Below are 26,098 nucleotides of genomic sequence, written 5' to 3' on the forward strand. Positions count from 1 at the left end.
CTGAAACATAAAATATTAGTTAGACTAACGAAAAAAGACGCGCTTGGTGTGAATTTTGGTGCATTTGGGGCGTGGGAGCGGCATGCGGGGAGGGGACGCGAGCGGACTTCTCCCAAAATCCTTTTAGTCGCATCTGTCGGACAATGCCGAAATTGAAGCGCATATCCAAAGTTAACACACCTTCATAGCCATTCGAGAGGACTTTTCATAGACCGCAGGCTCCTTTCCTGCGTTCTCGAATCTAAAAATATTGCATCACATCTCTAAAAGTTGGTAACATCGATTTGTTTAACGCCGACGAGGCGCCTAATAAGGGACAAGTCGTCTCACTAAGCTTCCTTTATTACCTTCTACCATCTTCCGATTTATATTATCAAAGACAAACGACCTCCTAGCAGCATACGCGGGATGAATTTTGCTGTATTGGAGGCGTGGGAGGGGTGGAAGCGAGCGGGGAGGGGAGGGGATCGGCCTGCGGCTCTTGTATCCGCAACGCTGAGTGGGCGTTGGAATATTTTCTTCGCGGACTCAAATTAGGCATTTTGTGGCTAAACGGTGTCAGACACGTCAAAATGCACGAAAATTTTCCTAGAAGGACAGCAACTCGGCAAAATCCATATGGAATGACTATAAAATATAATATTTTTCGAATTTTGACCTTCCCCCCTTAAATTGCATTTGAGCGAGGGTCAGGGGTTCACGTAGAGGTCACAAATTTTTCAGGCCTTATTTTTGAATGGTCCCACAACTTTTTTTCAGTGGGCCACATGGATTTGAAAAAAATCGATTTTACCGATCCGCCCTACTGTACATCCCAAAATCATAGCCCAAACTGTTTACTAATGATCTACTATAGTAGATCATTAGTTAACAGTTTATCATTAGTCTATAGACGCTTCTTCCAAGATTTTCTTCGTCAACAATTTACATCCTTTGAATTACAGTTTTTTGGAAACTTCTATTTTCCATTTCATTATGTTGGCTATTTTGTACGATTAATGGATTCATTCAACAGATGTTAAAGGCTCTTCATCATGAATAATTAACGTGTCTTATGCATACATTAGCATCCATTCAATAAGCGTCAGTAATAAATATTAAAATACCTTAAAATGGTCCTCGCAGCAATAAAGGGTTGATTTCAGAGAGACATTGAAGTCCCTTCTTGCAGCTCTAAACCATTTCTTCCTCCGTTTCTCTTCTTTCGGAACCGCGAAAAACACTTTGCTAGGGTTCCTGCTGCTTGTATTTGTACACTCTGGCACAAAACACCATTTATATGCCGACATTGCGCACAGTATATCTCTGACTTTTGTGCAAGAGAGCGCGTAACCATTAACTACAGCATACCCGTACGGCAAGTACTCGAAGTTACGGGCAGGTGACATCACAGGCGGCCATGTTCATTGTTCTTGTTTTCGCGGACGTTCAAACCGGGTAATTTTTTACGCAGCCAGAAATGGCCAAAATTCCCTAAATTTAAGTTCAAATAGCATTTCCGTATCTAGGATGAAGTGAAGTTTCCGCATATATCGCTAAAAAAATCCATGCAAACACCCCATTTCCCACCAGTTCGACCGAATTAATCACATTGTTGGTTGCTCGTGCTCACAACTCGCAACCATTTCATCTAAATGAACCCTGGCTGTCTTTCTCTCTCAGTCAAGAATCTATCATCGTTCCACTAAACCAGCTCAACCGTACACCCTCGTAAGATGTTTTGAAAATTACGCGGTTCCATTTGACGTTGCTGTTTGTTCCCTTGCAGTCTGGATCCCAACAACAGGCGTGCCCTGGACGGAGTGCAGCGGCTGGACGTGGCGGGGGGCGGGACCCCTGCAGCGGTGACCGGCGGCGCGCCCCCTTCCTCCTCCAAACTGGACTCCTCCTCCTCCTCCTATTACATGTCGGCCGTTGGGGGGAGCAGCGCGGGAGGGGCGGCGAGGGGGGGCCGGGGCAGGGGGGGCGAGCCCATGGAGGAGGAGGGCGGGGGCGGAGGGACGGCGGCGGCCTACTCCACGGCGGCGGATGCCAGTGGCGGGGGAGGGGGTCGTGTGGGTGGGGGTGGCGTCGGAGGGGATGTGGTTGAGGAGGTGGACGAGGAGGAGGAAGAGGAGGAGGAGGAGATACCCGACTCGGAGGTGAGTGTGTACTGAGCTCGCTCTCATCCCTATTACTTTGGCATCACTTTGGCATCACTTTGGCAGGACAATTTTGGCTCTTGAAGGACGCCACTTGTTATTTGTAGATACCCGTCAGGGATGTGATCCGATACAAAACTTTACGTTTCGTACTCGATCCTAAAAGGTACGAAACGATCCGGTCAATGCGGATCAGGCCGATACGAAACTTTTCACTTTTAAGATTACGGATGCCACACACTTCATATTCCGCGTCGCATACCGGGAGGCACGAAATTGTCCGTTAAAGGGTAGCGTGCCTGACCGTGCGTATGTTCGACTCGGGGTGTAGGAAAGTGACCACCGAGGACGTAATAGACCTAGCGTGCGTTTCGAATCACGCATCATCCGGATCAACGCATTACCTTTATGCAAGTGTTTCGAAATACATTGAGACATTGCTGCGTTGATGATGATGCGTGATTCGGAAGTTTCGAAGAAGAAGAAAAGAATTAGTGTATAACAGCAGCTGGCAAAATGATTCATTTCTCCCTGCAAAACACCTGATAAACTCGTAGCATAATGTGAATTTGCAAAGGAGTGCAGTGCAAAGTCATATGGATGCTGAAATTGTCTGCAAAGTTTACATTAGAGGTAATTCATCTAGAGAGAAAGGAAAAAAAAAGATTGGTCGTTCTAGAGGAATGTTGTATTGTACAGTCTCATAAAATCAATGTATTAAATGGTCAACTTTTTGAAAACCATCCACGTCCCCACAGCATTCTATTCTCAAATAAAGACACTACTTCCCCAGACCGCTACCTTCCGTAAAATTGTACAATATCAATTCTCATACTTGGTTTATTTTTCGCCTTCTCCGATCCGTAGCCGCTCACTTCTCGCGTTGTAAACCCCAACCACTTCCACCTTATTTTGTCCTTCCCTTGCACTTCTCTTGCACTCTCCTTAACCGCTTGGATATTCCCCCTCTCGTTTTCCCCAGACGCCATAGACTCTTGACCACCTCCATTATCTCTTTAAGGTAGAACCTCTACTGCAAGGACCTTCGAAAACATACCGTGATATTTTCATACATTGAAGAGAAATGATGCCTTAATCGATCTGTGAATATTATTGGGGGTCATTGGCCATTTAGCACCAATAACTGGATTTGAAAATCGTGATATTCAGCTTAAAATTAAATTACTCTTATGGCGGAACGTAGTCGTCACTCATTTCAACATTTTATTTCTCAAGATGTTCCCAGATAAGGCTACCTCAAAAACAACCATATAATGATCAAATAATCAGCGAATATAATGTATTTTTTCAGGTTACCTTACCGACCATTTAATCTACATCTACATAAAACCCTGCGAGCCACCTCTAGGGTGTTTGGCAGGGGGTGATCAATCACCAGCATGCAGCATGCATTTGGACTCCCACATGCACACCACGCCATCCAAAAAACGTCCCGTATAATAACAAACTATACTACTATATGCTGTTAGAAATAGAATATAGAATAGAAAATCAGAAACATGCATTAAGTTTTACATAGGTTAGTAGGCTACACTACAGGTCATGCAATCTATTTACGAGTTCTATTGCTGCCGTTATAATCTCTTATTGATTGTGGAAAAAATGACATTCGGAATCTGTCTGTTCTGCAATCTATCTCTCTTATTTTATTTATATGATCTGATCTTCCGTTGTACGTTGGCGTCCACAAGATATGGATAACTTCGTCAGAAAAGGCACTGCTCTTGAATTTATCTAAAAGTATCAGTATTTTTCAATCTATGGTCCGACAGAGATTCCCATCCGAGTTTATCTAAGAGGTCAGTTACACTAACAAGACTATCGTAACGACCTTTCACATACCTGGCAACTCTTCTTTGCACGCGTTCTAACTCTGTTATTAAGCCTTTTTCATGAGGGTCCCAAACACTGGCAGCGTATTCCAAATGTGGCCTAACGAGGAAAAAGTAGCTAATATCTCTCACTTTGTCGTCGCACTTTCCTAATATTCTTTTAACAAAACCCATTTTACGATTAGCTTGACCGGTTATTTCTCGAATATGTTTATTCCACGATAGATCATTATTGAGTCTAACCCCTAGATATTTCACGGATTCAACTGCCTTTAACTGCGTGCCCCAAATGATACAGTTACGCTGTAGGGAGTTATTCTTCTTCCAGAAATTCATTACGACGCATTTTTCCAAATTTAATTCTAACTGCCAAGCATCGCACCAAGCTTGGATAGCAGCAAGGTCATTCGTTAGTTCATCTATATCTTTGCTGGAACGGATTTCTCTGTAAACTACATTGTAGTCTGCAAATAATCGTAACTTACTGTGTACTACTTCGCCAATGTCGTTTATATATAGAAGGAATAGGATTGGGCGAATGACACTACCCTGAGGAACGCCAGGAGTGACTCTAACCTCATTGGAGACTGCACCGTCTAATACTACTCTTTGGACGCGGTCGCTCAAAAATTTTCTTATCCAGGAAATGACATCTTCGTCTAGACCAGTGGTTCCCAACCTTTTCTTGTTTGAGGCACCCTTGGAAAGCCTTTCAAAAGTTCCCGGCACCCTTATAAGGAAATAGATATTTAAAATCTCCGTAGCTTTTTTATTATTATTTATTTATTTGTTTCATTTCGAGAGTTTGCATGCAACAACACATTATACCTAGTCCTAGATGATATGAGAATACTGTTTACACTGATTCTACCTTAATAAAAAAAAATAGTATTACGATACAAATATGTAATTGTGACAAGTTTTACTGTAGTTGCACAATGTATTCAAGTAGTTACAGTGTTACACTATGATACAAGACAAACACACAAATAGACCACAGTGCATCATGCATGTATACTCAGTGTGAAACTTGTGATTGATGCTTGGAACACAAACTCTTGATATCAGGTCTTATTGTTGACAATGCCACCCGCATATCGTCCTCAAGTGAAAGAAGCCTATTTCTTTGTTTCGATTTTATTGTAGCCATGGCAGAAAATGCCTGCTCGCACAGATACGATGTGGAGAAGGGCAAAAGTAGATAAATAGCTTTCTGACCCAAATTAGGGTATTCCCCCAATGTTGCATGCCAAAAAGCTGCCAGTGTCACGTCACTCTTCTCAAATTTGACTTTCAGTGTTGAATCAGCAGACATATCAAGAAATTCATCACGTTCTATTGCCGTGAAGTCCAGCTCTTCAGCCATGTCAGCCAGTTCGAAGGGTGATACAATCCATTCTAGTTTTTCTGTAGACAGCGATGGAAAATACTTATCAACTGCTTCTTTCAGCTGTTCCAAGTGATTAAGAATCAGAATTTTTACAGTTCCAAAGACGTTATATCCTGCTTGTTGAAGAGAAAGGAAGTTTGACACATCGTCTCTCTGAACAGCCGACTTCCATGATTTCAGCTTTCTCTGGAAACCTTTCATCTTGTTAACTTATGTTACAATTCCCTCAAGTCTTCCTTGCATTGAGAGATTTAGTTCATTCAGCTTCATGAAAATGTCTGCCAAATATGACAGCTTCAAACACCAAGTATGATTTTCAAGCAGCTTTATGAATATATCATGTCTCTCCTCTCGGAAAAACGCTTTTAATTCTTCTTTGAGTTCAAGAACGCGGTTCAGTACACGACCTCTTGATAACCACCTTATGTCAGTATGCAAAATCAGTGAAATATGATTCGCACCCATTTCTTGACACATCTTTTGAAAAACTCTATTTTGCAGTGGCCTGGATTTGATTAAATTAACCATCTTGACAGCCTGGTTTAAAACCTCAGTTAACTCTTCTCCACACGTCTTGGCTACTAAAGCCTCTCTGTGTAGGAAGCAGTGAGTTGTAGTTATAGATGGATTTTCTTTCAATGCCCTGGTGATGAAGCCTTTGTACTTCCCTATCATCGACGGTGCACCATCAGTACATATGCCACAACAGTAATTCCATGAAAGACCATGTTCAGTGAGGTACGAATTTACAGATGCAAAGATATCCTCTCCAGTAGTTGTAGTCTGTAACTCTTTGCAAAACATAAACTGTTCCACAATATCCTTGTCAATGAATTTGCAAAACCCAAGCAGTTGGCATTTTCCAGCTATGTCAGTATTCTCATCTACCTGCAATGTGAATTTACTTTTCGATTTTATCTGCTTCACAACTTCTTCATTAATATATGTTGACATTTCAGATATCCTACGGCTGATTGTGTTGTTGGAAAGAGGTACTTTCGAAATCTGTTCCTGAGCTTCTTTGCCAAGCATTGTTTCTACAATTATGTTGCATGCAGGGCCAATGATTTCTTCACCATTTGTATGAGGCTTCATTTTCCTTGCTATCAGCTCTGCTACTCTGAAGGAAGCTTCAAGAGCAGTGTCAGCTACTGTTACCTTCTTGACCATTTTAGTAGCCGCCTTACTTTTCCCTTCTAACATACGAGAAAAATATGCCATGTCCTTCTGTGACACAAAAGGGTGTTTGCTATTGAGGTGCCGCTTGAGCTTACTAGGTACCATGGCCTCATTGCTGAGTGTAGCTCCACAAACTAAACACATAGGACGCAGATTATCTTCATCATTGTTTGAAGTAAAACCATATGCTAAATAGGCATCAATATATGTCCTTTTCTTCGAGAGAGATGCGTGTTTCCCCTTTTTGCAATTTGATTCAGATGGAGCAGGAACACCTTCAGAGTTTGACTTCGAAGCAGTACCAATACTGGAAGCCACCATTTGGTCTGGAGATTCATCCGCCTGTACTTTTCGCTTCCTCACTAAGAACTTATCCATCCTTCTTTTTCGACGCTGTCAGATAAGATGTATTTGCCTCCCAAGAGAGAATGACATTAGTGCAATTTTTTCCCTGAAATTTTGGCGGCACCCTCAAAAGATCTCACGGCACCCCTTAGTGCCACGGCACACCGGTTGGGAACCACTGGTCTAGACCATAAGATTTCAGTTTTATTATTAACTTTCCATGGGGTACTTTATCAAATGAAATACAGATATTTATGATTGAAAAACGTTGATGAGCCTCACTTCCATTTTATAGCCGCCATATTGAAACAAACTTGGCAACTATGCTCGAGGAGTAAACAAAAACATTGCCTCAAGTTAAGATTGCAGACGATTTGCTATACACTGAAATATGTAATTTATCAGTGCTGGTTGTTGAAGTAATTCCCATAAGCGCCCAAATTTTATTAAACATGCGAATAATCATGACCGGAATATAATACATCTTTTGAAATTGTAGGCGTATCGCTTCAAAAGCGAAAATGATATAATTTATTGCGACTTGCGACAGTTTATTTGTTCTTCAGAATACTAATTCAAATTGTTTTACGTTTATTTCGAAAAATATACATCGTTTTCAACTTGTAGAAAATACTTATTTAAATAGAAGTTCATTATCTAGCGCATTATGTATTTCATCATCAATTTAATCGATATTAAAAGTCTAGAATAAGGTCTACAGGTAAATGAATTTACCACGAGACAAGCATATCGCTGTTGGGTACCGAATATGTAGTGCTTGGAAATACAACTTCGCTAACGTGCTAATTTATCGAATACTCACCCATGTAATTTTTCGAAAGTATAAAATAGATTAAAAAAGAATACCCCTATTTACACTGTCCAAACAATTTTCTTTGATACGTTTTCCAAAGGTCCAATTAGCATAATTTGCAAACAGAACAGTAAATACATCAATTCATGAAGTCATTGCAGGAGGATAAAAATTAGGATGTATTCTTGAACAATCGGTACAGCTATAAGTGAGTCTGTAGAAGTTGCAGTGCCCGCCTTCTAAAACTGAAACTTAGGTACTAGGAACAAGGATTATTTAATTATCCTGATATAAATTATTCGAATTGCATTTGAGTTATAAATGAAACATTAGTGTCTAATATTCATTAATTAACTCCTTATTAATAGTATGGATGAGGCTATTAAATGGAAAATCTACAAAGAAATGAACATTAAAGAGCTTTGTGTCAGTCGTTTGACAGGGAATTCTTGATCAAGGCATAAAAAAATATTATTTAAAAAATTATGGACACACTATGTTGGGAAATATTGCAGAAATTTCTTAAGAAATATTTCTTAATAAATCAATAGAATATCGTATCTTTTAAGATTTGAAATTGTATTGCTACTGACGTGTTTTCATCTTCAAATCCAAATAATGATGAGACCTAATTTAAGTAAGTTTGATGATAGGATTTTAATTTTAATTTTCGTATTCAATGGGGAAAATGCACATTTTTTCTGAAGTACTTGAATAAGAAGGTCCCTACCTCAAATTTCGCGGATGAATAATGTTTTTTAGCCGAGTCTTTAAAAGGAGAGTCTAAAAATTTTCTTCTTTGAAAAAAAATCTTCATCGGCTGCTTGAAAATACGACGTCATCGGAGCGTGATGTCACGGCACGGTATCCACTGATGACAAACTGAGGCAATGGATAGAAAATGGGTCTATGCAGGGGCTAAAACGAAAATTTGGCGAAGATAATTGCTGTTTTTACGTCAAAATGCAGAATATGAATATATTGGGTTGCCAAGGCGTTGTTGAAATAAATAAAGCGTATTGTTTGGGGAGAATAGGAAAGATTAAATTAAAATAAGTTGATTGCTCATTGTGATCTACGTTACACACCTCTATCATTTCCTTGGTGGAATAAGTGTATTGCAACATGGATATCCAAGAGAGAAACGTGTGAAATCGTGTGTAGTGCCCCGGTGCTCAAGTATCTCTATTTTCTCGCCGGAGAAGGTTTTTGCTTGTGTCCCAAAGGACAAAAATAATAGAAGAAAGTGATTGATGACCTACAGAATAGAGTTAAATACTTTATCTACAATGTCAACGGAATAATTCTCAATGCAAGTACACTCCTGAATCAGGGTTACCATAGGGTTTTATCGAATTGCTAGTTTTTCTCGGATGGCCACCAAATTTAGGATGTATCACTCATTTCACTTTGTAAACAGCCCTAGAAATGTACTATCATTTGCAAAAGTCTTGCAGCAAATCGAGCGGCGCCACTTTCGCTCCATTGTCGATTTCTGGCCACCATTAAATTTGAATGATCACTATCTGTGTATGAATCATAGAGCTTCTGGAGAGGGCGTTAGCTACCCCTCCCACGGTTAGAAAGTGAAGCCAGGGGGGCGTGGCACTTTAGCCCGTCCGCCATATTCCTTTACCTCGGGTGAAGCAGAATTACATGGTTCCTTATGGGAAATTCGTCAAAGGAAACTCAATATTTTCCCTACTGACAGCCGGAAAAAGCCGTTCCCACCGATGAGCAAAGATTATTTGATGAATATAAAACCGGAAAAAATGCATCTTTTGGATGAAATAGACGATTCAACCACGGTGCAGCAAATTAAAAATATGACGCACGACAAGTCACTTGCGACAATAGCAACTAATTTTCCGGCTGTAAGCTGAAAAATATCTGATGAATTCATGTGAAACTTCAAAGTATATAACTTCTGATATTTACAATAGAATTTGTTAAACCAAATTCAATTATGAAAGTAAATAAAAAAGGATAAATGGACGAGAGAGGAATGGGAGGACACTAAATGCTACGATAAAAATCACGTTTAATTGCTATTGCGTGCACTACAAGATTTTATTTGGCTAATAATCCGTCAAAAATATACATAAATCGTGATTCAAGGAAAATAATATGGTGTAGCAAGACTTAGGACATTAATTACATCAGGAATCATGCCTACCATTACTCATGAATGCTCTACAAAAATTATTGATGAGAAAATTTCAAACACACCGAAGTCAAGCTTCGATTCTTATCGCCGGACATTTTTTTCGGATATGTAACTTCAATATCTAATACAGTGTAAATCATTTCCGAAGCTACTGTTAATAACCTCATGGCCATTTAATCGAAAGGGCTTCCTCATGAAAAGAAAATTTTGAGCATTAGGAAAGTAAAATATCATCTAAGAGACAAGCTCGAAAGAGATTTCGCTTACGATTCCGACTAAACTTCCATGAAAACAATACTGTCTTAAGAAATTGAGGATGGGTCTGATGAATTTCAAGTGCTGACAAATCAGAAATTATTTTCCTTCCCCAAAATCAGATGAACATGCACAGTGGATAACAGCTGTGTTAAATGGAATCGTTGAAGGAGGTAGTAAAAAAGAAAACAATTACTATTTTCCAACTTATATAATGTACACACCCATCAAATGTTACATTTTCAGATTTCCAGAATGATTAAACAATGCTATTGAAACAGGTTATTTATTCAATTAATACAAAGTAACCAAATTAACAATAAATCTCAGTCAGACATGATGTAACATTCTATGAAGATATATTCAGATTGGCAAGAGAATAATGAATGCATGATGAAGGCCGCCACACCTCCGGGATTATTTCCAATTTTTGTACGTTCATACAACCTCAATTACATCGGCTACTGGATTAGCTGAACCTGCAAATAAAAATATGTATAAATTCTTTAGCTATATTACACCTACATAGGAATTATTTGACAATTTCAATGGACAGAATCTGTGTGATATATCAAATGCTTAGTATCACCAATCAAGATAAACCTCTAGATGTTTATGAAAAATGCTATCACTAAAGTTTCTACTTCATCAGGAGAACAATGAATGAGCAATTTCAATTTCAAGTTCGTTTGAAGTTCGTCGCTAATTAAAAAAGTGATTGAATGCTAGATATTCAGAATAGGAGGGCTGATTACTTTCTTTGACCACCACAAAATGCAAGAATTTCTGTTGGATGTGTCAAAAGGTATCACGCTTCAAGCAGTAGTCCAATGGTCTATCCACTAGGCCACCGCACTTCCACACTGGTGGTAAACAGAGTTGGTCCTTATCAAATTAGGGAACAATTTACTACACATATACAAAATAATCCTATTCCATTTAATGTTGTCTAAAATTGGCAATATTTTTGTCACCCTTTAATGCCAAAACAATGAAAGTAATGAAAATGAATTTTTGCAAGCTAGTATTTGAGTAACTTGACATAATGGTGCACATGTTTGGTACAAAATTGGTGCATACTTGTGTTTGCTCTGTACTGTAGTGGTGTGACATATGCGTGCACCTAGTGTACATATAGCCTAAAATAGATTGTTTATTGTATCGTAAGCAATAACCTTAGTGAGTGTAGGTTCGAAGAAATTTTTTTCCAAAATTTCACTTTCGACCTGAAGATGCTGACTGCAATGTACGCGAAACCGCTGTCAATAAAATACAACAAACGCGGTGAAAACCCGAATAGAATGGAAAGATCACCCAGCAAGGAAAAACGGATTTCCATCAGATTTGACACTGATTTCCAACAGGTTTGACGCACTGATTTTCTTCTCCTTTGAATCTGTTTTGAAAATTGAAACAGCTGGAAATCAGTAGGAAGACAGTGGGAAATCAGTTGTGAAGGTCCAACATGGCGGCTGTTTTCCCACTCATTTCCATGAATGTGGTTTGACTCTGGTTTCCACTGTTCAACAGATTTGAATCCGGTTTCCCCGTTTAAGCTATTTCGAATCTGTTTTCCACCTTCATACCTATCGGAATCTTGTTTGCGACTCGATTCTCACCTCCTATGACCTGCCGATGCATAAGTTAACTTCAGATACAAGAGTTAACTGCTGATACCCGAGGCGGAAATAATTATTTCCGCCAATTCCAAGTTTCGCAGAGCTGCACTCAACCAACGTTTCTAACTTCACATGCTACATCTCTATCATCAATCTGGATGTATACTCAGCTGAAAAAAAGTTTACAAAATACAGCCTAACAAAATGAACTTCATGTAAGTCTCCCACCACAACAAAATAACACAGGCTCTATTAACGTATTTATTAAGAATGCACAAACCCTGTTGTAAGTACATATTCAATTGAAAATACATAGTCATCTAATTTGGTAAACTTCTGAGGCAGAATACACTTAAAATCTCAATTGCATGCGTTAGAAATAATTTAGGGAAACACAGAATTTACAGATGAAATCTCATTAGAAGGAGAGTTAGACAAACTAGTTGTGCTTTTTGTAATTGTTAATCAGTTCTTGAAAAGTCATCGAAAGGCAAAAGTTTTGCCAAGAGTAACAGAACAGTCACTGCACCAGAACAACAACAACTTACATCAGATTCCACAATCTTGAATTATCGAAGAGCACAAATTTTTCCGTGATTAACAGAAAAATCACAACACTAGAAAATATTTCAGATGCCTTTATGAAAGAAAGACTTCTTTACGTGACTTATGAAAATAATTCTGGTTCAGAATTAAGCCAACGATATCTGTATATTACACTACAGAAACTTGCCATTAATGTTTAAATACATGAACACGGTCGTTTCACTTAGCACAAACAAACCAGCAAGATACACAATACTCTGAAAATCCTGGTAGGTTCTCTTCGGCGACGTAACGCAAGTACATATTATTTATATTGCATACAAAAATATCAGTAATCGCTCAAAATCTGTTGACACAAGATAAATTATTCAATGAAAACACAAAAGATCGAAATCACATCAGGCTTCCACTGTCGCTTGAAGACTTAAGAGATGCACGAATGGCTTAATTCAACGCTGCGGGAATTTAGCACTGGTTAAATAATACTGATATGATTATTTTTTCTCCACGCCCTATTACTTTAGCACAAAACAGACCACAAGCACGTAAACATTCAGCACGGAATCGGCGTATCGGCGTTGCTACTTTGGTTTGCTATCTTTTGTAGTTAGGTGGCAGCACTATGCCCGCTATATTTTTTTTAAAGGCGAAGTCACAAAGTGAGGTTTAAACGTGCTTAAGCCGTATTAGCCACTTAAATTGCATGCCCGGTGAGCTCCAGCAGGTGAAATGATTCACAATTCAAAATGTGGATGATGTACAGTAAATTTTTTTCATCACCCGTGAATTTTTTCAAGACGGCAAGGTACATATTTCCTCTACGTCATTATTTTATTTCTGACCATGATTTTGAACTAATTATACTCATTGACACCTCAGAAGAAGTAATTTTCCAATCAACGCAGTCGTAAAGCCTGTATGAGATAGGTTTATATAAGACACTCATTTCAAGAGAATTTCAAATTCATGCTACAATTCAACTCTGTTGGAAAGCACTTGTGGAAAACACTTTCAAGCCAATAAATAAGGAAAAGAGTTTCAAATGACATTCAAGTCAGTGTCAATACAGTCCATGTGGAAGACGGCTGGAAACCAGTTACAGTGGAAATGAGATTCAAATCACTTCCTTCCTTTTCCTGTCCGCTGGAAACCAGTGGAAATCAGTGTCAAGACAGAGTCAAATCAAATTTTAAGGATTCAGATCAGATTCAAATGAGGTTCAAAACTGTTGGAAATCAGTTTTTCTTTCCTGGGCATCTATCCTTAGTGAGTGTTATTCACATTGATTAAAATTGAAGTGACAATTGTAACGAAAGACAGATATGTTGAGTGAAAGGGGGAAATTCATTGACAGACCATGAGTTCTGGGCGAGTAGTTAGTAGGAAACCACCATATGTGCCACAAACTTTCATCGCCTTTATACAGGGTAATTACTTATTTTTTAAATTGCAAAACAGAGGAACACATGATTGATCGCCATGAACACATTCACAAAGAAGCAATGAAAGGGGCACTAACTTGAAAAAAAATGAAAGAGGCACTAACTTGATCCTAGCACAGATAAAGGAGCTGTTGCTTCAGCAAAGTTGTAACCCAAAAACAAATATAAACAACACCTACAAGCAAAAAAAGATGAACAAGAGCTAAATGAAAAATGATATTAACCAGAGATTACTGTAACTCAGCAAAAACTAATTAGAACATGTTCCCTCCACTTTCTAAGAGATTAGGGGACATGAATTGGCTATGGAACAAGAAAAAACACATTCTGGACATGTGAAGTGGTCAAGATTCATTAATATCTATCAACTTATGATTTCACAACAATATTTTTATGACTGAGCATTTTATTTCTAAATTATATGGGTGTAAAGGTGTATATCAACCCATCAACAGAGGAAGAAGTTCGTGTTTTTTTTTGCTGAGTAAGTGCTGTTACTGGTCATCGCTAATGATCATAATAACTTTTCGGTCGATAATTGAAATATTGCTAAGCATTCCTTTCAAAACATGAGACGCAATTGTAAGGCCAGTATAATAACTTAACAATTTTGCATTTTAGATCTAATTTCCACAATTTGTAGAAAACAACATTAATTTGCCAATGCTTGTTTGAGAACCACAAATCCCTGTACATGTGTTATGACTTTTACAGGGTTCCCACTCAACCGTGAAAACCTTAAAACCGTGAATTAGCCGTGAATTTCCTCTACCGTGAAAAAACCGGGAAATAGCCGTGAATTTCGTCTTAAAACCTGAAAAATATCTCAATCTTGATAATAATACCTTCCCAGAAATTTTCATCTTCGTTCGTAGCTAGCGCACTTCTATTCATTGTGGCGAGCATCGTCGCATGCGGTCGTATGGGTCAGAAAAGCGTGGGAACGAATGTTGCCTGAAGAAAAAAACACCTTTCCCCAGCGCAGGCCTTTTCTCTCCCCCTCCTGAAATATGACACCACTTCTCATCAGCTTGCTTACTTTCCTCAAATGGCTTGGTTTCCCCTCCCTCGGTCACTGCTTAGTCCCCCTTCCACCCAATTCCCACTGGCTGCAGCGACCACTTTCGAAACTAAATCTAGATGGTCATTGTGTCGAAAAATTTGAACGTTTATTCAACACCCTCAATCCTATGACTGGAAGACCGCTAGCCTTGACAACCTGCCATGCGCTGTGGACACTACGCTCCCTGCGTTTGAACCGGGTGACAGCGAGCTTTCGGCGTGACGTTACTAATTCTCGCGCATTGCGGCCCTGAAAACGAGAGAAGATTTCCGCTTATGGCAACACAGCATTACACGATTGTCGCATGCGTCGACCTGGAACTTGCCAGTTTTACGTCGCAACCGGAAAGTTTGTGTGGAGTTATTTACTGTCGGTGGTGATCCAGTTCCTCCGATTTGTGCTATCTAAGGTAATGCTGTTTGTTTGTGTCGTTAAAGCCTCAATGCCGTCGCGATATAAACTGCTACATAGTCTCACGAATACAAGGATCAAGAACTTTGCTATTTCCTTGATCCTTGTATTCGTGATATTATGGATTTCCACCAAGTTACGCCCTCTACGATTAATTATGCTACATAGTCGTTCCATTTTTCCCAGAGCAACGGTAAGAAGGGAACATGATTTGCCTCTGATTAGAGAGATCGATTCAGTTTTGGTTTCAGTGTATTACAATAGCAGAGAAAAGAAGTCATTACACTGCCGCTTTCAAAAGAAAGTTATACGGTGGAACCTCGATCTATCGTTCCCGCATTGATCGTTCGCCGTTTCTGGTCCCAAATAAAGTTCCTTATAGACAATTTAATTTTTTTACCGCATCTTTCGTTCCCCGAAGTATCGTTTCTCGCATTGATCGTTTGAAGATCGCGGTTCCGACGCAGAATTTTCCCGCATCCATCGTTTGACGAAAATGAGACGAAATAAATACAATGTGTCATTTATGGCTAATAACGACAAGCACGTAGTTGGAATCCTCTCCAAGAGATGGAACTACCATTGGGAGAAGCTCAGTGCCGTGGGAAAGTAACATTAGCGCATTTCCCAAGAACCCTTATCCCCCTCCATTCTGCATTCGCCTCCCCCCTTCTGACGCTTTCCTCTTCTTTAAAATAAAAACAGGTCCCAGCTCGCGCAGGGATCTTATTACAAAGACCTTAGCTTCGAAAAAAATATCGAGTTACACGAGAACAATAGAAACGTGTTTCGCGCTCCCCCCTCTTCTCACCAACTGACCTTTTTCAGCCTAACTGCTTCGAAGTTCCCAGTTTATGGAGGTCAACTGCTGCATGAATCACCTATTAGCCCAAAAGGTATCTAACAATGATATTCAGTAATTGCTATTATGCTTTTATTAGATTGAAATGTTAGTAATTTGCACGTTAAAAAAAACGAGACCACACATGACGTATTTTAAGCAAGGAAATAGATGGAAAAATACGATGGTGATTTTTGGCGAAACGCGATATCCTCGTAGCTGAGCTTACGGCAGTTAATTCGGCATTTTGTTCCGAAAACATGATACCAGGTTGTTATCAGTTATCAATTTACGAGCTATACTACTACTAGTAGTCTCACTTGTCAGAGTTACTGACGAAGGGATATCTTCTCAGGATTTTTGTTTCTCCCTACTAACAATCCGAATTCATCTGATCATCTTGCTCTACGCTAATTAGAAAAGAATGGGCATCTTTAGGGTAAAAAATTTCATGGCGCAGTCCTATGGTCACGCTTCGCCCTCTGCAGTGTGCTCTGCGTACCCCCGTACGCGATAGCATCAGTTCCGAACTTCACCTCGTACGAGTGGTTCCCTACTTTCCGGGGTGGCTGGACTTCGAACCACCGAGTGTTTTCCATGTGGGTTTAATAAAGTCATTTTCACTAGTTTAATTTTAGTCGTCTTCCGACCATGGCCCCTCCGAAGAAACTATTGAGAACTTAAAGAGATGGACTGAAAATAATTGAACATGAAGAAAAGAATCCGGGCTAGATGCGCGTGAATATTGCAGAGCGCCTTGGGTTGTCCGCTAGCACATGACGGTAGGGGTGGGGGTAGAGTGAGCTACCTGGAGAAAACAAGTAGAGATATGAAGGCGAAGATCCAGGTGGGCGTGCCGCTGACGATTAACGCAACATTGTTCACGCTTTACACACTACCTCAATTGTATTAAAAATATATTCATTAGACAGGAACAATTCAAGTAATTGACTATTTTTGGCCTTCGTGATCCATCTCACAACCAGTCACTGCACCGGCGAATGCGGTTGTTTTAGGCACAACATGCACATTGCTCTCGTGAATACGTGTACTGGAAATGGTGTTTGATGGATAAGAATTTTTACATCTGACTGAAATCCATAATAGCAGTGTAAATGCCGAGTGGAGAGCAAGCATTCAGAATTTTGAAAGAGACATGGGTCGAATCAACAATATGACGTATGTATCTTGATAAAGTACTACTATTCCTGTTATTATCTAAAATATTGTTTTGAAACCTTTAATGAATTTCTTAATTACTCGCCAAAATCCTGCGTTTCCTGGGACATAGGCAATCTAGCAAAAAAATTAAGCATTGATCGTTTTTCCGCATTCATTTTATAATCGTATCGTTATTAATAAAGAAAAATTGTCCCCTAGTGGAGTTCCAAAAAAGGAGGGTAGTCTTAGAATCGTGTTCGTCTTAGATTCGTGCTAATACGGTGTATGAAATTGTTTTTCGATTTATTATGTTCTATTAACAATTTTCATAAAATGTTTTCCGCTGAATAAGAAAGAATCAATTTATTATATTCTATGAACAATTTAAATAAAATATTTTCCGTTAAATAAGAAATATTGGGGTGGGGGAAATTCGGTTACTGTGCAGTAATAACAACGTGCGCAAAAAACAATCTCTCAGCGAGGAATTAAAAAAGGACCTCGAGTGTCCGGACGGAAGAAGGTCCGAAGGGTATTCGGCAAGAGCGCGGTTGGGCTGGTCCTTAAGTCGGCCCTGAATTTTGCAAACGATAGATCACGTCATAACAGATATCACTTTTCATTTCGGCGTTAACATTCACGGCGTTTTTCGCGACATCTCACATCTCATCGGTTGGGTCTGTCCAAACTGATTTACGCTGGTAGTACTGGTCACACGCCTTTCATCGAGCCTTGACACGCCATCATCTCCTGCCATCGCTCCGCAGCAAGAGAACGCCGATTGCGGCAAGAAGAAAGCGCTATTCCCATACTGCCATCGGCAGTAGGTCCTTAAAAGGACCATTTTTGAAGACGTCAAAAATTTTCCACATTCTACGCCAAAACCTTCCAGACACCAAGGGAAGTCGAGCGCCCTCACGGACGCAGGCCTCCGAGGCCATTAAGAGGACCTTTTTCAACAAACAAGAAGAAAACGCCATTCCCTAGTCGCAAAGAGGGCGCCCGAGGGGCTGCGGTTGGCTGCGTCTGTACCTACCATCAGGCGTAGTCACTGCGGTTCTCACCTTCGGGTGGCGCCATACTTTACAAGCGACATTTCCCTTGGTCTTCTCGGCCGTTAGTACCCGGGCTTCTGGGCCGTTAGCATCGCCCATAGCACCCCCGGAGAAAGCGGCCGGGTCCACTTCTTAGGGACCCCAAACTGCCCTCCCTGCCCTCCACCACTTGAAATTGGCCGCCATGGACTCCATGGCGGCCTCTGCCGCCAACGATGGAAATGAAGAATCCGTCAGCAGAGAAGATGAAGACATGACGTATACTGATGAAGAGGTTGACTACTTATTCTCAGAAGCAGCGCAAAAGCCTCATACGAACCAACTAGAAAACGGAAAAAGCCGCCAATCAAGCCCTACTCCACAAACCTCAACTAACATTTCAACCCCCGCACCACCATCTTCAGCCACTTCTGCACCACATAGAAAGCTTATAACCATTACAGTTCCTGAAAAACTCACCCACGATCCCCGTTTTCGCAATTTTCTCAACCTACCTGCAGAGGCAATGCCTGAAATTACCTCAGATTCTGAACGGCCCCCTTTAGGGCCTTTTACAACTCCGTCTAAGCGTAGGCGGGTTAGAAACACGCCTTCGCCACCGTCTCCGGCTCCCATTTTGCTACAGAACCAGTTCGCACCTCTTTCAGCAGACGATACTGCAGCCCCTGCAAAAGAAACAGCGCCACCCGCGCAACCAAGACTTCAGAAAACAATCCCACAAAAGAAATCATCAGTCCCGCCCATCTTTTTGAAGGAGCCCACGGGCTGGTCCGACAAATACCGAGCCATCAAAGCCGCCTGCGCATACCCACCAGTGTGCCACTCCACCGGCTCCTCGGTAAAGATACAAACATCTTCATCAACAGACTTCCGCGCTCTCGTGCGCCTTTTTACTGAAAAACAATGGGCGTATTTTACCTACCAACTACCGGAAGACAAAAAAACATTCCTGGTCATTCGTGGACTCCGCATAGACACGCAAATCAGCGAAATCAAAGATTCCCTATCAGAAAGGAACATCCAAGTTCAGGAAATCCGCCAGCTAAAAACCACCCGGCCCACTCAAAAACAACAGAAAGAACTGGAAGCCACTCCAACCGACGATCCTGCTTACCGACAGCAACAATACCCACCACGGAACCTTCCGCTGTTTCAGATTAAACTAATCCACCCAAACGACGTAGAACGCATAAAAAACGTCTCTTATCTCTGTGGCCTTTCGGTAACTATAGAAGATTACAAATCATCACCAGGACCGCCCCAGTGCAAGAAATGCCAGCGAATTGGGCACACAGCCAAATCCTGCGGCCTTCAAACCAGATGCGTACGCTGTGGCGGCCCACATTCCCACAGAGAATGTACAGTCGCAAAACCGGAACCAGCTAAATGTGCCAACTGCGGAGGGGAGCATCCTGCAAATTACCGGCAATGTCCAGCGTACAAGTCGTATGCCGAAAGACTGCAATCCGCCAAAAAGCAATCCTCTACCCCAGAAACGCCTGACGTCAACTCCACAACAACCTTCCCTTCTCTTCCGTCTCCTGCTCCTGCTCCCATTCAGCCACAACCACAACCCCCTGCTCCACCACAACCGACCTCTCAACCTTCTCTTCAAGAAACAATTGCCTCCTTCTTCACTCCTTCTATCAAATCGAAACTGTTCTCCTGGCTAACTAACCTTGTCAAAAAATTAATAACTCCATCGGAAAAATCCAAGACAGACATACTACTTGAAGAAATCATCCAGGCAGCGCTGTTATTCATCAATGATGGATAAACGCAAGGCCATTCAACTAAGAGCACTGCAATGGAATATGAATGGAATTGGATCAAAAACAGAGGAACTTATGAACATTCTACATGAACATGTAATTGATATTGCAATCATCCAAGAAACATGGCTAAATAACAAGAAAAGAATCTACACCCCCGGGTATCACCAACTTCGTCGCGACCGCGAAGAAAAACAAGGCGGTGGCGTATTAATTTTAATCAAAACCTGCCTTATCTTCAGCCAAATTCCATTCCCAGAATTGGAATCCTTGGAAGCAATCGGCGTAACCGTCGGAACCAACATTGGTAGCATAAACTTTTGGAGCTTCTACTATCCCCCCAAAAAGATCAATATGAATGACCTCAAATTTATAACAGAAACATTAACAGGAAGAACCTTCGCCGGTGGCGACTTAAACGCGAAGCATACCAGCTGGGGAGCTTCAACCACCAACGCCGCTGGTAGAAAAATTCATTTCATTGCCGAAGAAAGAAATGCCAAAGTTCTCACCCCATCTACCTTCACCCACTATTCCGTCCATGGCTCCGCTGACATCCTCGACCTAGCTCTCACAACCAACCTCCCTGCAATAGAAAACCCCATCACTCTGGACTCATCTGCCTCCGACCACCTTCCACTCCTCTACTGTATAAACTGCTCCGCATCCGCCCGTATTCCAATCCCGAGAACTGGCATCAACCTTAATAAATTCAACCGTCTGGTTGCTGATAATATCTACAAGCTCGAAAAACTTCCGCTCTCCACCCGCACTGATGCCGACGCCTGCGTTGAACAGCTCACGGCAACAATCCGCGACTGCGCCGACGCTTCCAAATTTTCCATCCCAGAAGACAAAAATCCGGATGCTCTTCCACTAGAAATCCTCCAAGCCATTAAAAACAGAAACAAAGCCAGGAAACTGTGGCAAGCAATCAGAACAAAGGAAAACCACGACCACTTCAAGATACAGCGAAACAAAGTCAATCGCCTCCTGAAAAACCACCGCCAAAACCGTTGGGATAAAAAAGTCGCCTCCCTTTCCACGGAGGACAACTCAATCTGGAAGATGGCCAGAGCCTTAAAAAACCCCCTCAACCAGACTCCACCTCTTAAATCCGGAGACACAACTGCCTCAACAGACTACGAAAAAGCAAATCTCTTCTCGGACATGCTCGAGGCGCGATTCACAAACATCCTAGAATCCGAGCTTGAAGAAGAAGCAGAAGCACATTGGATGAGCCTAAGCTACTGTCCAAACGACCAGCCAGCTCTCACCTGCGACCACGAGATCATCGAAGTAGTCAAAGGACTCAAAAGGAAATCTGCGCCTGGCCCTGATGCTATATCGAATAAGCTACTAAAAAACCTTCCAGCCTCTGCCTTTTCCTTTCTTGCCACATTCTACAACTTCCTTTTTCACATCTCCTATTTCCCAACAGCATGGAAGCGCGCTAAAGTTATCATGCTGCCTAAACCTCAAAAACCTGCAACGAATCCTTCCTCCTACAGACCTATTTCTCTCCTCTGCACTCTTTCCAAACTGTTTGAAACTCTAATCCACAACCGCCTCAAACACCACCTATCCCTAGAACATAGCATCAGGCCAGAGCAAACAGGCTTCCAACCAAAAACATCCACAACACACCAGATTCTGCGACTAACTGAGAAAATTGCAAATGGTTTCAACGCCCGACTCATCACTCAGGCAGTCTTTCTTGATCTAGAAGCTGCGTTCGACCGGGTTTGGACCTTGGGCCTCATCTTAAAAATCTCATCCTTCCCCATCCCAATGTACCTGCAAAAAATAATCAAATCCTTCACCACAGACAGAACCTTCTACGTTAAATTCAATACAGCCTCTTCTATTACCCTTCCTATTACCTCCGGCGTCCCGCAAGGCGCCATCCTATCCCCCACCCTATTCAACATGTATGTAAATGACCTTCCCTTAATTCCCGGCAACGAGGCTTTTCTTTACGCAGACGACACCACCTTCATAGCTCAAGGCTCAAACCCGCGAACAACATCTGACTTGCTTCAACGACAAATAGACGCATACGAAGACTGGGCAGACTCGTGGAAGCTGACGGCAAATCCTACCAAATGTATTCACATGACCTTTAGCAGGCGCCCAAAAGCGGGCACCGGAAATCCCATATATTACGGGACCAAAGAAATCAGAAGGCAAGAAACATCTAAATTCCTAGGTGTAACCCTCGACAGAAAGCTGATCTGGAACCACCATATCAACAACACCATCGGAAAAACCAAAGCCGCTGCAGCAGCGCTTGGGCCACTGCTCCAAAAAAGGTCGAAATTATCGCTAAAAACTAAATGCCTTCTGTACAAAACCATGCTAAAACCACTCCTATCTTATGCTTCCCCAGTCTGGCTAATGGCTTCAAAAACCCACCTATCAAGACTACAAAAAACAGAAAATGTACTACTACGGAAGATCGTGGGTGCCCCATGGTACATACGAAACAAAGATCTGAGGAAAGACCTCAAAATAACTCCGCTATTAACTGAATTGAAAGCAAACCTTCCCATATTCAAAAGGTCTCTCATACGCACAGGAAACGAAAAAATAATTGATCTCTGGGAATATACCCCAGATCTTCACTTTAGACATCGCACGCCTCTCTTTGCCCTAATCCCTGACCACATCCCCTCCCCATGAACAAAAATAAGTAGAAACACTGAAATATCAATGAAAATATAAACAGTAGACGTGAACCCTGAAGAAACCCACTGGAGACAGCCAAAAGGCTGGGGCTAGTGACTCATAAATAAACAGAAATTCCGGCGAGGCGAGGCGGCGTTTTTCGCATACGTTAATTTTCTGTTGATATACGGCCAGTGATTTTCTAATTGTTGGCTTATTAACGGACCGTGAATTTAGCAAAATTGAGACCGTGAAAACCTTAAAAAAACCGGCGAAACGTGAAAAATAACCGTGAAAACCTGGAAAAAGCCGTGAATTTCATTGTTCAGGTAGAGTGGGAACCCTGCTTTTAACTAATGTAGAATTTCGGTGGCTAAGAGTGCCATGCGTATCTCCGCTCTAAATAGACCTAATATCTGAACACCAAGTGTTCAATGAAGCATAAAATTCACTCACATCGCACAACTTGTACCGCGAATTGGCACAAAAATTTTTGTACCATCATGTCAATACACAAAATTGTTCACCAGCGATGGTACGCGGGGATGAAAAGAGTTCCTAAAAGGAACTGATATTTTTTTAAATTCCTTACTTCATTACGATAAGCATTATCACTCAGGACAAAATTCAACATAGTATAATAAATTTTAGCACTGATAAGGATAAGTAACAAATAACCAGTACACTGCCGAACACGAGTCCACCTGCTGCACGCGGCACATACATAGACAATTAACAAGGTTGATCATGCACTTCAAGCAAATGATATAGATATTACTAATAATTGACTATTTTGCAACTTACCGGTGGAATGTGAGTCCAGGTATCTTTTTACCGGGGAAATTACTGCACCCGTAAGCCGCTCAGCAAACCATCTGCGAAGGTTGAATAAACATGTCGTTTTCAAGGTTAAATACTCACTTTTTAACGGAGATAATAATATACCAGTATTAAGATAAATTCTAGAATATCAGCATACCTTCAGAATGCTTCAGCAGCCTCGGTATACTGAAAATTAGGTGATTTTCTTAACACGTACCTTTATGGGAAAACGAGCGAGCGAGGTAAAGGAATATGGCGGACGAACAAAAGCGCATCGGTTAAACAGGTTTCTGCTGGCTTCACTTTTTTCAACTAACGCCCTCTCCAGATGCTCTGGACACTCTCCGTTCAGGCATGGTCATTTAATGAAGCCGTTTCCCGTTGAGGCCGGTAGGGGCGCCACCTATCCTGGGGCCGTATTCTGTATTTCGTCGGTGCCGCACCGGTCGGTTTCCCTTTCAAGCCCACCGACTGGACATCAAACCGTACCGACAACGGATTCCGCACCGACGACGACACTTTCAGCGATTCTGTAAGGTCGTCGGTTTCAAACCAGTCGGTACGGTTCCCCTTCCTTCCCAAACAGGGAAAATCCGAATATATCCGAAGTTTCACGTGTCTCCACCAATGAAAGAAGGGTAAAAACAAGTGAAGACTCATTGGCACAGTTTGTTGTCGTCATTCTCAATCTTTTTATTTGCGGAAATTACGACTTATTGCTAGATTAAGATAAACGATATTGGATAAGTTGTTAACAATGCTTATATAATGTGTGGTAGTAATGCTGTACCTACAGAATCGAAGGAAACAATATTACAACATCACAATAAAGTTTGTATGTGATGGAGATTGTTGTTGCTGGAATGAATTATTGAAACTATCCTTGAGGTTGTAGTTTCTTTTTTTAAATATTGGTTCCGTATAATGCTATTTATTCATGATTTGGTAATATAGTTGTCATTAAGTAAGTTCCGTATAAATGTTATCAACGGAAGGTTATGCCATTGGCACCGTAGCAGACGAAAATAGCATACCATGGAACGTGAACGTAGGATTCAAATGCAAATGTAATATTAGAGGAACAAGTTAGGAAATTGTTATAAAAATATGGAGCTGGGTGCAATTAAAAGAAGTGTAATGACGAGGAAGTAAATAAATTGTGATTGGGTGAAATACATATGTATAAGTTGCGCATTCCAAGTGAGAGAAAATGATAATATTGCGGTAAACCTCATACTTATTAACAAATATCTTCTTTTATTGTCAAGGGAATCAATGGCTGACGATGAAATGAAATATAGTTGCCCGTTACAAATGAAAGAAACTGATACCGTTGTGGCAAACTTCATACTTAAATAAAAAGATCTTATTTCTATGCCGAGAGAAACGCCAAATTGATGATTGAGTGAAATAACAGTCGCCTATTCAGAGTGATATAAAGTGATAACATTGCGGCAAAACTCATATTTAATCAAAAATATCTTTTTTATGTCAAAGGAGCAAGTAAATGATGATAGAGAGAAATAAAGCCTATTACAAGCGAGTGAAAGTGCGGTAACATAAATGAGAGAAAGTCATTATATGTTAGCAAACCTCATTTTTATTAACCATTATCTTATATTTCTGTCAAGGTAATTAATATAGATGATGACACAGTGAATTATAGAGGCGTATTCGAAGGGGCAGAAAAAGATAACATTGGAGAAAACCTCATTATTTACTCGGTGATGAGGTAAAAACAAAATAAAACGTACAATGCGCACCGGGGAATTCATGAAACCCACTAGTCGGTGGCCGTACCGACACCTCTTTGCTGTCGGTACGGCTACCGACGATCTCCCGTCCTCTCGTCGGTGCCGCACCGACCGGGTTCGTACAGAATCGCACGACTTCTTACCGGGAGTCGGTGTGACGTCGCACCCGACGAATCGGTGCCGCACCGATCGGTTTGGAGTTACAGAATACGGCCCCTGAAGGGCAAGTTTCCTACGTATCTGTATACGATACTTCAGTAATTATGAACTAATTTATGGCAAAATTGAATATAAACACATCGACAGTGGTTACTAGTTAACAAGTTCATATGCACTTAACATCTTATAGCGAAAAATACCTAGAAATCATTCTCATACGTGAGTATTATTCAAATGGAAGGCGTTGGATTTCAGCTTCGTCTGCTTCCATACCTTTGTAAAATCAGTTACAGCCATAACGAAAGATTGCCAGCAGTTAAAACCTTATGTAGTGAAGAAAGGTATTTTTAAGGAAATAATTATTTATTGCTATCTTGTGCTAAACGTTAATATAAGTTGTCATAGAAGCTACGTACGCACCATTGCCTCTGAGCCCATCGGCATGTTTCCACGGCCTTATAAGAATATAGATGTTATTCCTTGCTTTCAAACACTATTAACAAATATAATATCAGAAACGCAAGCGGCTTCTTACCAAGGCCGAAGTGAAATACTTCTTATGAAGTGACGTATGTTAATGTTTTTAATCTCCTGAGTCTCGATCAAGTGATAATAATAATGGCAGGGCACAGCAAACCTAAA

At 40.9% G+C, this 26,098-nt stretch overlaps 1 protein-coding gene across 3 annotated transcripts in view; it reads left to right on the top strand.

Annotated features, from left to right (window-relative positions):
• Positions 1-26,098, top strand: part of LOC124156635 (anaphase-promoting complex subunit 7) — a 252,895-nt gene that overhangs the window by 205,175 nt on the left and 21,622 nt on the right. For 2 of the 3 annotated variants that reach the window (XM_046531293.1, XM_046531292.1), the window contains one exon: positions 1,769-1,935. The exons of the other annotated variant lie outside the window; for it this stretch is intronic. In XM_046531293.1, coding sequence (XP_046387249.1) covers positions 1,769-1,848 — 80 coding nt within the window. In that variant the 3' untranslated portion in view covers positions 1,849-1,935. Of the gene's footprint in view, positions 1-1,768; positions 1,936-26,098 lie in introns of those variants that run through there. 3 annotated transcript variants of the gene reach the window in all.

The sequence above is a fragment of the Ischnura elegans genome, chromosome 3, assembly GCF_921293095.1.
Source record: "Ischnura elegans chromosome 3, ioIscEleg1.1, whole genome shotgun sequence".
Classification (NCBI taxonomy): Eukaryota; Metazoa; Arthropoda; class Insecta; order Odonata; family Coenagrionidae; genus Ischnura; species Ischnura elegans.